General features: G+C 48.0%; 1 protein-coding gene and 1 long non-coding RNA gene across 6 annotated transcripts in view; both read right to left on the bottom strand.

Annotated features, from left to right (window-relative positions):
• Positions 1-16,616, bottom strand: part of PPCDC (phosphopantothenoylcysteine decarboxylase) — a 55,745-nt gene that overhangs the window by 12,947 nt on the left and 26,182 nt on the right. For 4 of the 5 annotated variants that reach the window (XM_084641998.1, XM_084642002.1, XM_084641999.1 and 1 more), the window contains one exon: positions 8,392-8,487. The exons of the other annotated variant lie outside the window; for it this stretch is intronic. In XM_084641998.1, the coding sequence (XP_084498124.1) occupies positions 8,392-8,487 (96 nt within the window). The remainder of the gene's footprint in view (positions 1-8,391; positions 8,488-16,616) is intronic. 5 annotated transcript variants of the gene reach the window in all.
• LOC311527723 lies at positions 1,362-4,786 on the bottom strand. The gene is made up of 3 exons (XR_014713427.1): positions 4,727-4,786; positions 3,009-3,241; positions 1,362-1,514 (listed from the first exon to the last, which is right to left on the bottom strand). It is a non-coding gene; the product is annotated as an uncharacterized lncRNA (long non-coding RNA).

Genomic DNA, 16,616 nt, shown 5'->3' with positions numbered 1-16,616 from the left:
GAGTGCAGGCCCGACCCTGCTGCAGTCCTCAGGAGCTGGGACAGAGCAGGGGTGGGGCTGGGTCGGAGCAGGGGTGGGAAGAGGCGGGGGCCATGGGGAAGAGGCGGAGCCCTACACAGCTGCGTACTTTGCATATGGGTAGGAATGGCCCTGGAGCCACGTATAATGCAAGCAGGAGCTGTGCAGGCTCCTCTCACACAGCTCTGTCAATGCACCTCAGTCCTGACCTGCAACACCCCTTGCCCAGCTCTGCCAATGCATCTTAATCCTGATCTGCAACATTCCCTGGTATTTCAGTACTGCAAGCCCATATGGCACAGCCAATGCACCTCAGTTCTGACCTGCAGCTCCCCTGCTATTCCAGACCTGAGCCGCAACAGAGCTCTGCCAATGAACCACAATGATCTCTGAAATGACTGGAAAGCTTTCTGTTCATTCCCACTAACATGCCTTTCTGTGAAGGAAAGCAACATATGCTTGTGGGTGCAAAAACAGAGGACTGCTTACATGGTGATGAGCAGGTCTTCTTGTACTCACTCAAGGTGGGAGAACTGCAAAGCTGAGAGAAGGGAGATGCAGAGAATAGAATGTGGGTATTTATTCAACCACCCCTTTGCAGTTAGGGTACCTCAAAGTGCTTTAGAAAGCACTGGACAAACAGCAGCCATTCTGCACTTGGCAACAATTCACACACTGTCTGGAACAGGAGAAGCTGGTTGACAGACTAAGGGCATGTTAAGAAGTCTGAACAGCCAGAATATCCCTTACTCTGACTGAAAAGTGCACTGGGAACTTTAGCTCACAGAGAACCAGCAGAGATAAGCCAAAGAGATTTTGGGGTATGTCTATACTGGCAGTTACATCACCAGCAGTTACAGCGCCACTCAGAGAGTGCTGAAGGGAAACCGCTGTTGTGTGTTCACACTATCGGTTGCCTGTGCAATAGCATGTTCACACTTGGGGCACTTGCAGCAGTATTCAGAGCGGTGCACTCTGGGCAGCTATCCCACAGAGCATCTCTTCCTCTTCTGCCACTAACAGCTGTGGTAAGACGGATGGGGTTGCGGGGCATCCTGGGTCCTGTCCCAATGCCCCAGTATGCATTGCTTTGCATCCCAGCAATCCCTGTGCTGCCGTCTGCATTTGGTGCCATCTTTCAACAGTTTGTGTACTGCGCGCTCTGCCTCTTCTGTCTGCAGGAATGGATCACGCATTGTTGACCAGCATGCTCTCACTAACACGTCATGAATGGCTGTGGAGTTATTCCTTAAACTACAAAGGCAAGAGGAGTTTGACATTGATCTCGCCACGTGTGGTAGCTACGACACAAGATTGCTTGTAGCATTCATGGAGGTACTGACCACATTGGAACGCTGCTTCTGGGCTCAGGAAACAAGCACTGAGTAGTGGGATCACATCGTCATGCACATCTGGGATGACGAGCAGTGGCTGCAGAACTTTCGGATGAGGAAAGCCACATTCATGGGACTCTGTGATGAGCTCCCCCCCCAGCCCTGTGGTGCAAGGACACGAGAATGAGAGCTGCCCTGTTGCTGGAGAAGCACGTGGCAATTGCACTGTGGAAGCTAGCTACTCCAGACTGCTACCAATCAGTTGCTAACTAGTTCAGAGAGGGAAAGTTGACCGTTGGACTTGTGTTGATGGAAATGTGCAGGGCCGTTAATCGCATCCTGCTCTGAAAGACTGTGACTCTGGGCAACGTGCGTGACATTGTGGATGGCTTTCCACAAATGGGCTTCCCTAACTGTGGAGGGGTGATAGATGGCATGTATATTCCAATTCTGGCACCAAACCACCTAGCGACCAAGTACATTAATCAGAAGGGGTATTTCTCAATGCTTCTCCAGGCACTTGTGGATCACGGTGGGCATTTTCACAGAGATTAATGCAGGCTGGTCCAGAAAGGTGCATGACACATGCATCTTTAGGAACACTGGCCAGTTCAAAAAGCTGCAAGCAGGGACTTTCTTCCCGAACTGGAAGATCACCATAGGGGAAGTCAAAATGCCCACTGTGATCCTGGGAGACCCTGCCTACCCCTTAATGCCGTGGCTTATGAAGCCATACACGGGGCACCTTGATAGCAACAAGGAGCGGTTCAACAACAGGCTGAGCAAATGCAGAATGATTGTTGAGTGTGCTTTTGGCTGTCTAAAGGCCCACTGGCACTGCCTACGAGAGGCTCGACCTGGCTGATGACAATATTCCTATGCTTATAGCCGCATGCCGTACGCTCCATATTTATGAAGGGAAGTGTGAAAGCTTCACTCAGGGATGGACCGCTGAGGCTCAGCACCTGGAGACTGAATTTGAACAGCCAGAGACCAGGGCTATTAGAGGGGCACAGCATGGGACCATAAGGATCAGGGATGCCTTGAGGCAGCAATTTGAAGCTGATATCCGCTAATATTTGTTGCTATGCTCGGGAGTGCAGTGCTTGTAATGACAGGAGGTGATTGTGACTGGTGCAGACGGTGCACTATGAAGGTTTAAGAAAATTGCCTGTTGCTTTGCAGGGCTCTGTTTGCTTTCACAATTAATGGAATAAAGATTGCTTTCAAACCAAAACAATTCTTTCATTAAAAAACAACAACTGGAGGAGAGAGACAAACAAAAAACACATCAGCTCTGTGGGGGACGGGGGGGAAGGGAGGGTCCCAGGAGGAGGTGGGGTCCCGGGATGGTTAAAGATTTGTGTATGTCCAAAGGGCAAAGTTGCATATGATCCCTGGAGTACAGTGCAGCAGGTACTCTACTTCAGCAGGGCTAAACTGCAGAGGGACGGGTGTTGAGTGCAGTGGGTACTGGGAAGCCGCAGGGCTGGACTCTGTCAGGGCAGGGTTGGAATGCAGCGAATACAGACTGGAGCCAGGAGGTTGATAAGAGTGTGTTGGCGGTGTCTGGGGGGCGCATGGGAAAGAGTTTTGTGACAGTGGCTGCAGAGGAGGGAGGGCATGGAGCTGCTCGGTTTGCAGTGCTAGTAGCACCTTGGCGCTTGGCGCTCCGTGGCTTTGTTCTGGCGCGCCACGTTCTCCTTTTGGTCCCTCTTCTCGCTGTCCCGCCACTCCTTCAATTCTTGTTTTTCGGCTGCAGAGTGCATCGTGACATCATGCAGAAAGTCCTCTTTAGTTCTCTGTGACTGCTTTCTAATTCTGCGCAGCCGTTCAGCCAGCGATAAAGAGGGAGGCTGGGCTCCCAAGGTCATCTCTGTGAAGCCAAACTGCAACATTTTACAGAAGCGGTATTGTTTGCAACACACAGACCACTGATTCAGTGATTCAGAACACAGCCACTGTTCACAGACCTGTCACTAACTGGCTAACCCCAGGCAAGCACACATGAGCCACAAGACCCCCAAAATAGTGAGTAACCGCAGGGGCAGGGGAAATCATGTTCCAAGACCGAACTGTACACTGGGCACGTGGCTCTTGGGGAGAGCCAGCACTGTAGGGGGTAGCCTGATAATCATTACTGTCCCCACACTTTCCACAGGATGTCATCATTATGGAAGATATCTTGCTGCTGAGGGTGAGCAGGGAATCAAGGGAGGGTCTTCTCCAAGACTGCAGCTTCCGCTCTGGCCCTTATGCAGCTCGCCTGTGTGCAGCAATGGTCCCCCCCAGCGAAGGCAGAGTGGTGCAGAAAAGTTACCCTTAACGGGGTGTGGCAAATTGCCGGTACGATTATGATCGGTCCCGCACTTAGAATCGTAGAATATCAGGGTTGGAAGGGACCTCAGGAGGTCATCTAGTCCAACCCCCTGCTTGAAGCAGGACCAATCCCCAATTTTTGCCCCAGATCCCTAAATGGCCCCCTCAAGGATTGAACTCACAACCCTGGGTTTAGCAGGCCAATGCTGAAACCACTTCTTCTTGGGCGGCCCGGGGGGGGGGGGGGGTGGAAAGGTTGTGTTCAGGGCACAGTTTCCTGCCCCTGAACTAGGGTATCTACTGTCCCACTAGTAACCCAGAGAAGGCTAGTGGAGAGGGAGGGACCCAGGCCCAACCTCTACTCCAGGTCCCAGCCTAGGGACCCCAGGGCTAGTGGTAAACCACTTGAACTAGTGCTTCCTTCCCCTGGGCTACTTCCCTCTCCTGCTCTTCAGCTTGTGGGGCTTCCTGCCCTCTCTCTCTGCACAAGCCGGGTGTCTCTTTACCTAGGGTCTTGGTCTTCTAGCCAGCCACGGCACTTCTCCAAACTCTCCTCTACTTCAACTCCTCCAAACTGCTTTCTGCTCCAACTCCAAACCACTCTGCTCCAATTCCTTCCCCTGGCTGATTGAAGCAGGGGGTTTTACCAGGTGACTAGCTTCAGGTGCTCTAATTGGCTTCAGGTGCTTTTAATTAATCTATAGAAACCTTTCTTCCCTTTCCAGGGAATAGGGCTTCTCCTCATCCTGGGACTTGCATCTCTCTCCTATTTCTCTCTCCTGCTGCCTTCTGGCCATGCTGTATCACAGGGGCAAGAAACAAAGCAGCTCTGCCAGAGAACCTGTAGCAGAGGATTGCCCAGTATCTCCATGAGAGTTTTGTGGAGATCTCTGAGGCAGATTCTCGTGAAGTGTGGGAGTCAATCAACACCCTGTTCTATCACTCAGACTAGGCATGTGGTGGTACGCGAATCATACAGACACAAGCCTGCTTTCTGCAACCCTCCTGCCCGCAACAACTCGCTTCAGCGATTCCCAAAAATTAAAGCCACTTACCAGGAGCCTCCTCCTCTCCAGTTTGCACTTCGCCAAGCTCCGACAGCTGTGACTGGCTAGCCTCCTCTGGGGTAGAGAAGAGCTCCTGGCTGTATGCATCTCTGACCTCCGAGTCGTCCTCCCCCTCTGGGTCCCCCTGGCCCACTCCACATCCTCATCCAAGACTTCCTCCTCCTGGCTCGGTCCACGACTGGCACACAAGCCACTGAAGTCTCCACAGTAATCTCACAGTGGAGGTGGGGTTGCCACCGAGCATCGCGTCCAGCTCTTTGTAGAAACGGCAGCTCATTGACGCAGCACCGGAGCAGCGGTTTGCCTCCCACACCTTGTGGTAGGCGTTTCGCAGCTCCTTCGCTTTGACCCTGCACTGCACTGTGTCCCGGTCATAGCCCCTTCTGTCATGCATCGTGAAATCTGTCCATGGGTATCGTAATTCCTACGACTGGAGTGCAGCTGGGACTGGGCAGCTCTTCTCCCCAAATGCTGATGAGACCCAGGTACGCCCCGAGGGGAAGTTAGGAAGTGGCCCAGGGACAGACAACCCTAGTCTGGTTGCGTTGTTGCCGTAGACCCAGTCAGCGTGTTGTGGTCAGGATCGCTGCTGACCCAATGGCAAACCCCTCTACTTCTGTTAGGGCCCTGGGCCGGGATGCAGTGGAATGGGTGGGCCTACATCCCCTCTGCCACCCCAACCCCTGCGGTGGCGGTCTCCCCCCTCTAGGCTAAAAGGCCAGTGCATTTTGGGCATCCGCCGGAGCTAGGATGCCTGAACCCCTTGCTACTTGACCCTGAAAGCAGGCCTGAGCTATAGACTTTCATTGCCCTGCCCTGACTAAGGGCCTGGCTTTCCTACCTGTGTTTTGTTGCTGGGCCCTTACCACAAGCCTGAGTTATAGACTCGAGCGGTAGACTGTTGTCAACCCGCTAATGCCCCATCGTAGGCAATGAACAGACATGTGGTGAGGCAGAGTGGCCTCCCACGGACCCAGATGGGGAGGAGCCCCCGCTGCTAATCCACTGCAATCACAAAGAGGTAAAGTGACTCACCCAAGGTCACAAGAATGAGTCAGTGGCAGAGCCAGGAATAGAACCCAGGTCTCCGTCTCACAGCCCTAATCATAAGATGATAAAGAATGGTACAGAGCAATTCATTCACGCAGCACAAACTGCTGCCTCCGGCTGCCAGAAACATAATCTGGAACTATTTTTCACCACACAAACCATCTGTTTTGATTGGCTGGATTTCATGTTATGATCCAGGATTAAGAAGAAAGGCAGTTCAGTGCCATAGTCTCCAATCTGGAATCCTAACTAGTATTAAATTACAGGAGGAAAATGAATGGGAGGGAACCATCCAAAACAGCAAAACACTGAAGTTCTGAATGAGTTAGGACTCGCAATGAAACTGGGCACAGATGAACTTTTTCTCCGGGTGCCCAGGCATCAGATCTGAGGCTGGGAATCTAGAACTTCTATTACACTCCATATGATGTATAATAACCTGGGAAATTCAGTGGTGCTGGAGGTTATTGAGTCATATGCTGAAGGTAGATTTTAAACAGGGCTGGATAATTGTATTACTATTAATAATGTCTGTAGATTTGCAGGCTAAGATAATGATAGGGGTAATCAAGCTGCTGTCCTCTAAATTGGATGAGGCATAATGATTGCATAACTTCTGCACCCATCAGGGGTGCAAGTTTGTAGAAATTTTGGTGGTGCCCAGAATGCCCAGAGCCTGCCCCTCCCCACCTGCCTAAGGCTCTGGGAGGGAGTTTGCGTGGGGGGAGGAGGTCTGGGGTGCAGGTCCTGGGCTGCGGCAGGGGATTGGGGTGCAGGATCTGGGAGGGATTTTGGGTGGGGGAGGGGGTCTGGGTTGCAGGCCCTGGGCTGAGGCAGGGGATTGGGGTGCAGGAGGGGTGCAGGATCTGGGAGGGATTTTGGGTGCAGAAGGGGTGAGAGGTTGGGCTCTGGGAGGGAGTTTGGGTGGGGGAGGGGGTCTGGGTTGCAGGCTCCTGGATGGAGTTTGGGTGCTGGGTGCAGGCTCCGGGCTGAGGCAGGGGATGAGGGGTGCAGGCTCTGGGAAGGAGTTTGAGGGCAGGCTCCGGGCTGGGGCAGGGGGTGAGGGGGGCAGGAGGGGGTGAGGGGTGTAGGCTCTGGGGGTGTGGGAAAGGAGTGGGGTGCAGGGGGTGAGGGGTGCAGGCTCTGGGAGGGAGTCTGGGGGTGGGAGTGGGGGTGTGGGAAAGGGGTGGGGGTGCAGGCTCCTAGGCAGGGTGGGCTGGGGGCCTCCTAGGCAGGGTGGACTGGGGGTCTCCATGTGCTGCTACCCCCAGGAACTTCCTATTGGCTGCAAGGTTCCTTGGGGCGGGAGCAGCACACATAGACACAGACCACCCCCCACCCACGGACTGCAGGGAGGGGCTGGCAGCCACGTGGATGGAGCAGGCAGGAAGCTGCTCAGCTCCACTGCGCTGTCAGTGGTAGGTGGGGGCCCCGGGCCATTTTAAATTGCCCAGGGGACGTACAGGGGGGAGTGCCCGGGGATGGGCCAAGGGAGAGACCCGGCCTCAAACATTGCTGGAGCCGGATCAGGAATGGCCCCCAGGCACCCCTGGCCCATAGAACTCGCTGCCCATGCCCCACAGCTCTTCAGTGGCTTCCTACTCACTTCCGGCTGCTATTCAGGGAGATGGGGATAGCTCTTAAGTCCTGAGTGGTCAGAGACCACCTCTTACCCTAAACTCCCTCCCTCATCCATCTGTGTGCCATGTGGTTCTCTGGCATAGTGAGGGCAACCTTTGTTTTAATACTTTGTTTCTAGTGTAGTTGAGACCATGTGATTTGGGAATTGTGCTACAGTCCCAGGTCATCACAAACAAAAAATGTGACAACATACAGATGTTCCCTAACCATGCCAGAAAATTGCACTGGCACAATTGGACCTATAGTGTAGAGGGAGTGTGCCCGAGAGACCCAGATACAGGAAGTGACCAGTGCTTACCTAGACCCAGCAGTCTTAGAAGCACATGAGATCCAGTGCTTGGGTCTTCTCACAACATACTGGTGTCTGACCAGAGAGTGCCACAACCCAGCCCAGTCCCCCTACCCATTAACAATCTTTCCTTTCTTCCACACTTAGCCTTTCCTCTTTATTTAGGAATTTATTTATTTATTTATTTCCTGTATATTGTAAGCTCTAGGACAGAGCCTGTCTATTATGTGTTTGTACAGTGCCTACCACAATGAGGTTATGATATTGGTTGGGACCACTAAACACTACTGTAATAATAATAAATACCACCATCCAGAGAGGGCAACATCATATTATTTGCATGTTGTTAATACTTTCTACTTGGATTCAAAAGCTCTGTAAAACTGAATGAAATCAGTCCATCAGCCTCATTCTGAAAAACTGATCACTTGAAGGGGACCAGGAAGGAATTCTTTGACTACCCCAATTCCAGCATCTGCACAACTGACCAAGTGCATTATGGAGGGAGAGGGTTTTGCCTTGCTCTGAAGTATCAGCTATTGGCCATTTCTGGAAGACTAGGTCAACTGAATGAACAACCAAATCCTATATAAAAAGTGAAGCTGGCATGGGACCTAGGTGTCCCCTGCAACCATGGAGAATGGATCAGATTGGGTAGGAGAGGGATACTGACCTGCCATTCATCAGTGTCACTGTAGAGGGTTACGGGAATCTCCTGGGGGTTGTAGAAATGTTTTGCCCTCTCGGTTGTTACCACACGCACTTTCAGCTAATGAGAGAAAAGGAGGAGGAGACTCAAACAATTAGCTTATAACATAAAAGCCCTAAGGCAGGAAAGGGAAGGAGGACTTGGGTGGCAAAGAGTTTTATATCAGGCCTTCACACCAAGATTTCACCCTACAATTCATATTTGCATAACCACTTCCAGTCACTGCTGAAAGGGCAGGCACCAACAGGTGCAATGCAAGCCAGATACTCATTTCTGTTCTTCACATGAGCAGGCTGGGCCTTAGTCATTTGGTTCCTAGCATATGCAAATAACCAACCAGCAGTTGGGCCAGTGAAGATGACCAAAACAGACAGAAGAGAGGTGTGGTTTAGAAAAGAGGGCTGCCAGGAAAAACAAAGCTCCCTACAAGATCCTTGTTTGATCATGAGATGTGTATGGAAAGAGGGCATGAAAGTGCCTGGCTCTGGAAGGCCCTCTTAACCATGGCACCTCATGGCCCTGAACAAGAAGACACCATAATAAAACTTTTTGTTTCCCAGGGCTATTTCTGCCTGGTAGGATTTTTGTTCATCCGTCTGTGTCTAACTACACCTACTGCATTTGCAATCAAACTGCATGTAAACAGTCTGCCTGCCATGGGAGATTATGGGTGTAACTCAATGGTTTTAACTGCAAGGAGGCTTTTCTCAAATTTTCTGGCTGTTGTCCTAGCACCAGTGAGGATGTACACTTACTACCTATTATGGAGTGTGACGCTGGCATACCAGGTGCCAGCTTATGCCAAGGTCCCAATGCCTCAACTGAATACTTAAAAATACATGGCTGAAATCAGTCAGGCTCACCTGTGTGTTAGTAATGTTAAGATCGGTACTAGAATAACAACGCATTTAGTGTTTAGATTTTATGGAATGCTTGTAAGTTGCTGCATGCATTAATCTCACTTATATCTGTATCCCACATCATAAGGTAATATTTGAGTGTTTTCACTGTAAGCTTCTGTGTAAATCACCAGACGTGCGAGAGACATTAATTCGTGTAAAGTGCTTATCTCCAACAGAAAGTGGCTAACAAGGAAGGCTCATCAACAGCAGATGGACTAGAGTGGAACATTAAAAAGGACAAAAGACTTTGTTCTTCACTGATGATGGCCAGTATATGCTAGCACTTCCTGCCATTATTTCCACCAGTGGTGGGAGAATTTGAAAAAAAACCCTCTGTGTAGGCACATCCATAGTAATATACTTGATTATGGGCTTTCTAGGTGTACTCATCATGCTAGCCCCTATACACCTCTGTTGTGAGCAAAAGCTACTGACAATTTCCAACAGCAGCAGTTGAGGCTTGGGAACAGGGTAACCTATCTCCCAAATAGTGACTGTTTTATAGTCTGTTTTATCTTTTATTGTCTGTTTTATCTTCCTAGGCTTATTTACCTCCACCATTGTTACCTAGGATGACCTGGGGCAGTGGAAAATTCCAGCTCCAAAACTTCACAGTCTTTGATCACTTTTGCTGTTTATTTCAGAATCTAAGGAGGGCTTGTCTACATAGTATATACAGGTAAATTTCTCTATGTGGGTATATTTATAGTAATATAGGTGTAGCAGTACATCACACTGGGTTGATATTCTTATTCTGGACTAAAACTGCTCTTTTCCAGTTTAGTTTATGTTGCTTTGAAAGTGGCAATGTCAAAGCATAGTGGGGGCATGTACCTATGAACTGCAATCTAACAAGCAAGCAGCTAGCTGGAGTCAGCCAGCACTATCTGAGCGCATGTCTTTCAGCTCTCCCTCCTCCAGGCTGGGTTCTGTGGTTGCTTCTGTAAAGGGAAATCATGTCTTACTAATCTATTAGAGTTCTTTGAAGTGGTCAACAAACATGTGGACAAGGGGGATCCAGTACTTAGATTTCCAGAAAGCCTTTGACAAGGTCCCTCACCAAAGACTCTTACGTAAATTAAGTTATCATGGGATAAGAGGGAAGATCCTTTCATGGATTGAGAACTGGTTAAAAGACAGGGAACAAAGGGTAGGAATAAATGGTAAACCTTCAGAATGGAGAGGAGTAACTCGTGGTGTTCCCCAAGGGTCAGTCCTAGAACCAATCCTATTCAACTTATTCATAAATGATCTGGAGAAAGGGGTAAACAGTGAGGTGGCAAAGTTTGCAGATGATACTGAACTGCTCAAGATAGTTAAGACCAAAGCAGACTGTGAAGAACCTCAAAAAGATCTCACAAAACCAAGTGATTGGGCAACAAAATGGCAAATGAAATTTAATGTGGATAAATGTAAAGTAATGCACATTGGAAAAAATAACCCCAACTATATATACAATATGATGGGAGCGAATTTAGCTACAACTAATCAGCAAAGATATCTTGGAGTCATTGTGGATAGTTCTCTGCAGACATCCATGCAGCGTGCAGCGGCAGTCAAAAAAGCGAACAGGATGTTAGGAATAATTTAAAAAAGGGATAGAGAATAAGACGGAGAATATCTTATTGCCTCATATAAATCCATGGTACACCCACATCTTGAATACTGCATACAGGTGTGGTCTCCTCATCTCAAAAAAGATATACTGGCATTAGAAAAGGTTCAGAGAAGGGCAACTAAAACAATTAGGGGTTTGGAACGGGTCTCATATGAGGAGAGATTAAAGAGACTAGGACTTTTCAGCTTGGAAAAGAGGAGACTAAGGGGGGATATGATAGAGGTATCTAAAATCATGAGTGGTGTGGAGAAAGTGAATAAGGAAAAGTTTCAGAGTAACAGCCGTGTTAGTCTGTATTCGCAAAAAGAAAAGGAGTACTTGTGGCACCTTAGAGACTAACCAATTTATTTGAGCATAAGCTTTCGTGAGCTACAGCTCACTTCATCGGATGCAAAGGAAAAGTTATTTACTTGTTCCCATAATATAAGAACTAGGGGCCACCAAATGAAATTAATGGGCAGCAGGTTTAAAACAAATAAAAGGAAGTTCTTCTTCTCTCAGCGCACAGTCAATCTGTGGAACTCCTTGCCTGAGGAGTTTGTGAAGGCAAGGACTATAACAGGGTTTACAAGAGAACTAGATAAATTCATGGAGGCTAAGTCCATTAATGGCTATTAGCCAGGCTGGGTAAGGAATGGTGTCCCTAGCCTTTGTTTGTCAGAGGCATAGGCCTGGACTCCTTGGGTGCTCCAGGGCTGGAGCATCCACAGAAAAAAAATTGTGGGTGCTCTGCACCCACCGGGATAATCAGTTGTGGCAGCTGCAACTCAGCTCTCGCACATGCAGAGCCCCATGAACTTTTGGCTGGTGGCTGGATTAGCTGTTTCTAACCAATTAACTGTAGTGCGCAGCCACCTATCAGCTGTTTTGGCAGGGAGCCACCAGATGAGCCGCGTGTGGCTGCAGTTTCTAACCCAGCCCCCATGGCAGGTAAAAGTGGTCCGTTTCCAGGGCAGAGCAGGCTTTTACTCCTCCCTGAGCAAGAACTTGATACGGCTATCCGGAGGAGCTGGATCAGCAGCTCCTCTCTCCCCCTTGGCTCTGGGCTGTGGGAAACGTAAATTCCCCATTCTGTGGGCTGCTGTTGCCCCGAGGCTGGAAGCAGCAGAGCTGTCTGGATTGCTCTGTCCGCCCCACCCCTTCGCACACAGAGGGAGTCTTTAATGAGTTTCTCAAATGCCCCCTCAGGCTGAGTGGCTGAGAGCCTGTGCAAGTTAGAAATCCCCCCCCACAGCCAGCAGCAGTGCTAGCAGCCCCTGGGCCAGAGGTGCACTCAAAGCACTTCATGTGGGTAAATAGCTCGCACCCAGCTGATAGGATGAGACTCCGGAGAGAGCAGTTTCTGGCTAGCCTTGGCCAAGAGAAGGGACGTGGTGAGTGCTGATCTCAAGTCTCTCCCACAAAGTTGATCGGTTTTATTTTCAGCGTCACAGTCAGTGCTTCCCTGAGACATTTCAGTTGCTCTTGATGGAGATCAGAGGAAGTATTATTGTAATTACCCCTGCTTCTCAATCTTCTTTCTTGAAATAGTCAATGGATCCTGGGGACTTTTGTTAATTTAAAAAAAAAAAAAAAAACCCTCCCGGAGTGCTCTTAATTCTACCTGGTTGTTACAGCCTTAGAACAGGTCTCTTGAGTAACTTCCTTAACATTTGAGTATGCCCTTTAAAATGACATTGTTTAGAGGAAAAAGAAAGGGAGGACTTTATAAATAAATTTGTTGTTGGTCTCTAAGGTGCCACAAGTCCTCCTTTTCTTTTTGCGGATACAGACTAACATGGCTGCTACTCTGAAACCCATTGTTTAGAGGGCAAATTTTCTTAACATTTAAGACATATAGTGTCATATTGTATTTTCACTAAGACACAGTTAAGAATCATCCAGTTCAGTCACTGTAGATACATACTCAGGATTTCTTATATTGTAAAACTGAACTGTTTCCAGAGCTAAAACAGCCTTTTAGATCAGTCATTTGTTAATGCAAGTTCAATTTTTAAATTTGTTTTTTTGTTTTGAATCTTTATGCCTTTAATATCTTGAACTGGAGTGTGTTTTCATTTGTGCTGGAGAAAGATCAAATGCATTGTATAAATAGATTACAATGTTTTTAAGACTTTATTTCTAATTGCTGAGTAACTTAATAGGAAAAGAAAGCACACTGACATTGGAAATATATGATAACATTTGTATCTACTGGAAATACACCCTCAGGCATCTTAGAAAGGAAGTATTTCTTCCCACAATACATAGTCAACCCGTGGAACTCATTGCCAGGGGATGCTGTGAATGCCAAAACCTTGATACCTCCATTACCCCCATCATCACACAGGCATAAATGGACTTAGCCTGTGAGGCAGGGAAGCATTAGCCCCATTTGGAAGGGGGGATCTAGGGCACCAAGAGATGAAGTGACTTTCCTGAGACTAAGCAGGGAGTCTGTGTCAGAGCAGAGAATCAAACTCAGAACACCTGAGCTCCAAGCCTGTGCTTTAACCAGTAGGCAACCTTTCCTACCCTGAAGAGGGGAACCTCCTGTGTCACTTTGAGTGAGCGGGTGGAGTCAGGTGCTAGACCAAGCCACCAGGAGGGGGGAAGCAGAGAGAGGCAGCGTGGGGATGGGGCCTTGGGCAGAGTGGGGGTGAAGCCTCAGGGAAGGGGTAGGGCCAGGTGGGGCACCCACTGGCAAAATGAAAAGTCAGCACCTATGGTCAGAGGGTGAAGATGGATGGCAGGAGACAGATCACTTGACCATTACCTGTTAGGTTCTTTCCCTCTGGGGTACCTGGCATTGGCCACCGTTGGCAGACAGGATACTGGGCTAGATGGACCTTTGGTCTGACCCAGTATGGGTGTTCTTATGTTCTTGTTCTTCACAGCAGGGCACTTTCCAGTTATTCTGCATCATACCCTGGGACATTATGCTCTTTCTGAAATGTCTGCTCATTTTCCATAGCTTTCATTTGAAATCACACACACGTCTGGCCCTTTCTAGTGTCAAAATCATTTTCAGAGCAACAACCAGAGTTTCTCCATTAACCTCACTTTGCACAAAACTGTTTCCAGCCAAGCAGCAGCAGCAAAGGTGCTAACTGCACTTCTACCCTATTTGCCTCAATGAGGTGTTTACCTCAGAGCCCACACAGCCTATTTAAATGCTGATTTTATACAGCAACTGCATTCTTTAGACTTGTCTACAAGGTGTGTCAATGTGCACCGGAGCGGTGTAAATTGTAGAACATTCTAAAATGTTGTGCTGAAACTGCCCCACGTAGACCCTGCTGACACACTCTGAAATGACACACCTAGCGTCTGTTGATGTAGTCCCATTCTACGTTAAAATGCGCTAGGAATCTTTTGAAGCATGCTAGCATAACTGGGGCCAGATCCATACTATAGACTTTAGCCAGAATACTAATATTGGATGTGATTTTTAATGACATTTCTATATTAATAAAAGCCTTAGCTTAACCACAAAATATTGGGTTCAATGCAGGAATCACTGGGTGCAATTCTCCTTGTTCGGTAACTGGTATAGACTATACCAGCAAAAGCACTGTTTTGCTGCTATAAGATGCAACTACACTAAGGCTATGTCTACATTGCACTTTCGGCAGTAAAACTCTCTAAGTTTTACTCTCTAACTGTCTCTAAGGTGCCACAAGTACTCCTTTTCTTTTTAGTAAAACTTTTGTTAGTCAAGAGTGTGAAAAAAACACACCCCTGACCGACAAAAGTTTTACTGACAAAAAGCGCCAGTGTGGACAGCACTTTATCAGCAGGAGACACTCTCCCAGGGCCGGCCCACAATATTTTGGCACCTGAGGTGGGGAACTCAAATGACGCCCCGATGCCCCCTCACTTGGGCCAAAACTTTGAAAGGTCTCAATTCTGCTTTCTTCCTCTTCTGCTCCTCTCATGGTACTGCTTTGCTACCTACCCCAATAAAGGAGAACGAACAACTTAAAATGCCTTGTTCAAAAATTTTAAGAAACACTTAACTTTCACAAGAAGAAAAGGGGACTTGTGGCATCTTAGAGACTAACCAATTTATTTGAGCATAAGCTTTCATGACCTACAGCTCACTTCATTGGATGCATGCAGTGGAAAATACAGTGGGGAGATTTTATATACACAGAGAACATGAAACAATGGGTGTTACCATAAACACTGTAACAAGAGTGATCAGGTAAGGTGTGCTATTACCAGCAGGAGAGGAAAAAAAACCCACAAACTTTTGTAGTGATAATCAAGGTGGGCCATTTCCCAGAAGTTGACAAGAACCTGTGAGGAACAGTGGGGGGGGGGGGGGGGGATAAACATGGGGAAATAGTTTTACTTTGTGTAATGACACATCCACTCCCAGTCTTTATTCAAGCCTAAGTTAATGGTGTCCAGTTTGCAAATTAATTCCAATTCAGCAGTCTCTTGTTGGAGTCTGTTTTTGAAGTTTTTTTGTTGAAAAATTGCCACATCTATAATTGAGAGATTGAAGTGTTCTCCGACTGGTTTTTGAATGTTATAATTCTTGACGTCTGATTTGTGTCCATTTATTCTTTTATGTAGAGACTGTCCAGTTTGGCCAATGTACGTGGCAGAGGGGCACTGCTGGCACATATCACATTGGTAGATGTGCAGGTGAACGAGCCTCTGATAGTGTGGTTGATGTGATTAGGCCCTATGATGGTGTCCCCTGAATAGATATGTGGACAGAGTTGATAACAGGCTTTGTTGCAAGGATAGGTTCCTGAGTTAGCGTTTTTGTGCATCCGATGAAGTGAGCTGTAGCTCACGAAAGCTTATGCTCAAATAAATTGGTTAGTCTCTAAGGTGCCACAAGTATTCCTTTTCTTTTTGTTGTGTGGTTGCTGGTGAGTATTTGCTTCAGGTTGGGGGGCTGTCTGTAAGCAAGGACTGGCCTGTCTCCCAAGAGCTGTGAGAGTGATGAGTCGTCCTTCAGGAATTTAACTTTCAAATGCCTGGACAGCAAATGTAACTTTTCTTGTCTGCATAGTAAACACTGGTATTTTTATCTGTTTGAATAATCAAAGTGGTTCTTTCCATGCCTTCTTGGTTGCAAAGATTGGAACTTCTTCCTGAAGGTCCACAGTCTGGGCCAGCTCATGCTCTATTGAGATGAAGGGGGCCTCCAAAAAAGTCTTTACACTTCACAGGAAGGTGAACAGCACCGCATACATGTGGAGAGATTAATGGATATTGATGTCAACACAAGTGCTACATTTGGGGGGAGGAATAACTCAGTGGTTTGAGCATTGGCCTGCTAAACCCAGGGTTGAGAGTTCAATCCTTGAGGGGTCATCTGGGGCAAAAATTGGGGATTGGTCCTGCTTTGAGCAGGGGGTTGGACTAGATGACCTCCTGAGGTCCCTTCCAACCCCGGTATTCTATGAGATGGTTGCAAGGCCAACCAACCTCTCCTGTGTCATTGTGAAGTATAGATGTGTTTTTATTAACTTCAGCTTGGAGAAGCTGCATTTTCCACTGGCAACTGTTACAGGAAGCGTTAGACGTATGCGCAGAGCAACAAAAGCATTTGGAAAGAGTGTGGTCATCTTATTTGGGCATATATATTCCAGAACAACCTTTGGAGTTATTCCTGCTGAAATGTATCTTGAAAGGGCTTTCAGTTCATCATCTAAATCACTCGCATC

Source organism: Lepidochelys olivacea (genome assembly GCF_965140295.1).
Source record: "Lepidochelys olivacea isolate rLepOli2 genome assembly, chromosome: 10".
Classification (NCBI taxonomy): domain Eukaryota; kingdom Metazoa; phylum Chordata; order Testudines; family Cheloniidae; genus Lepidochelys; species Lepidochelys olivacea.
Note: the sequence above shows the minus strand (reverse complement) of the source record. Positions and strands in the feature narration are given on the sequence as shown.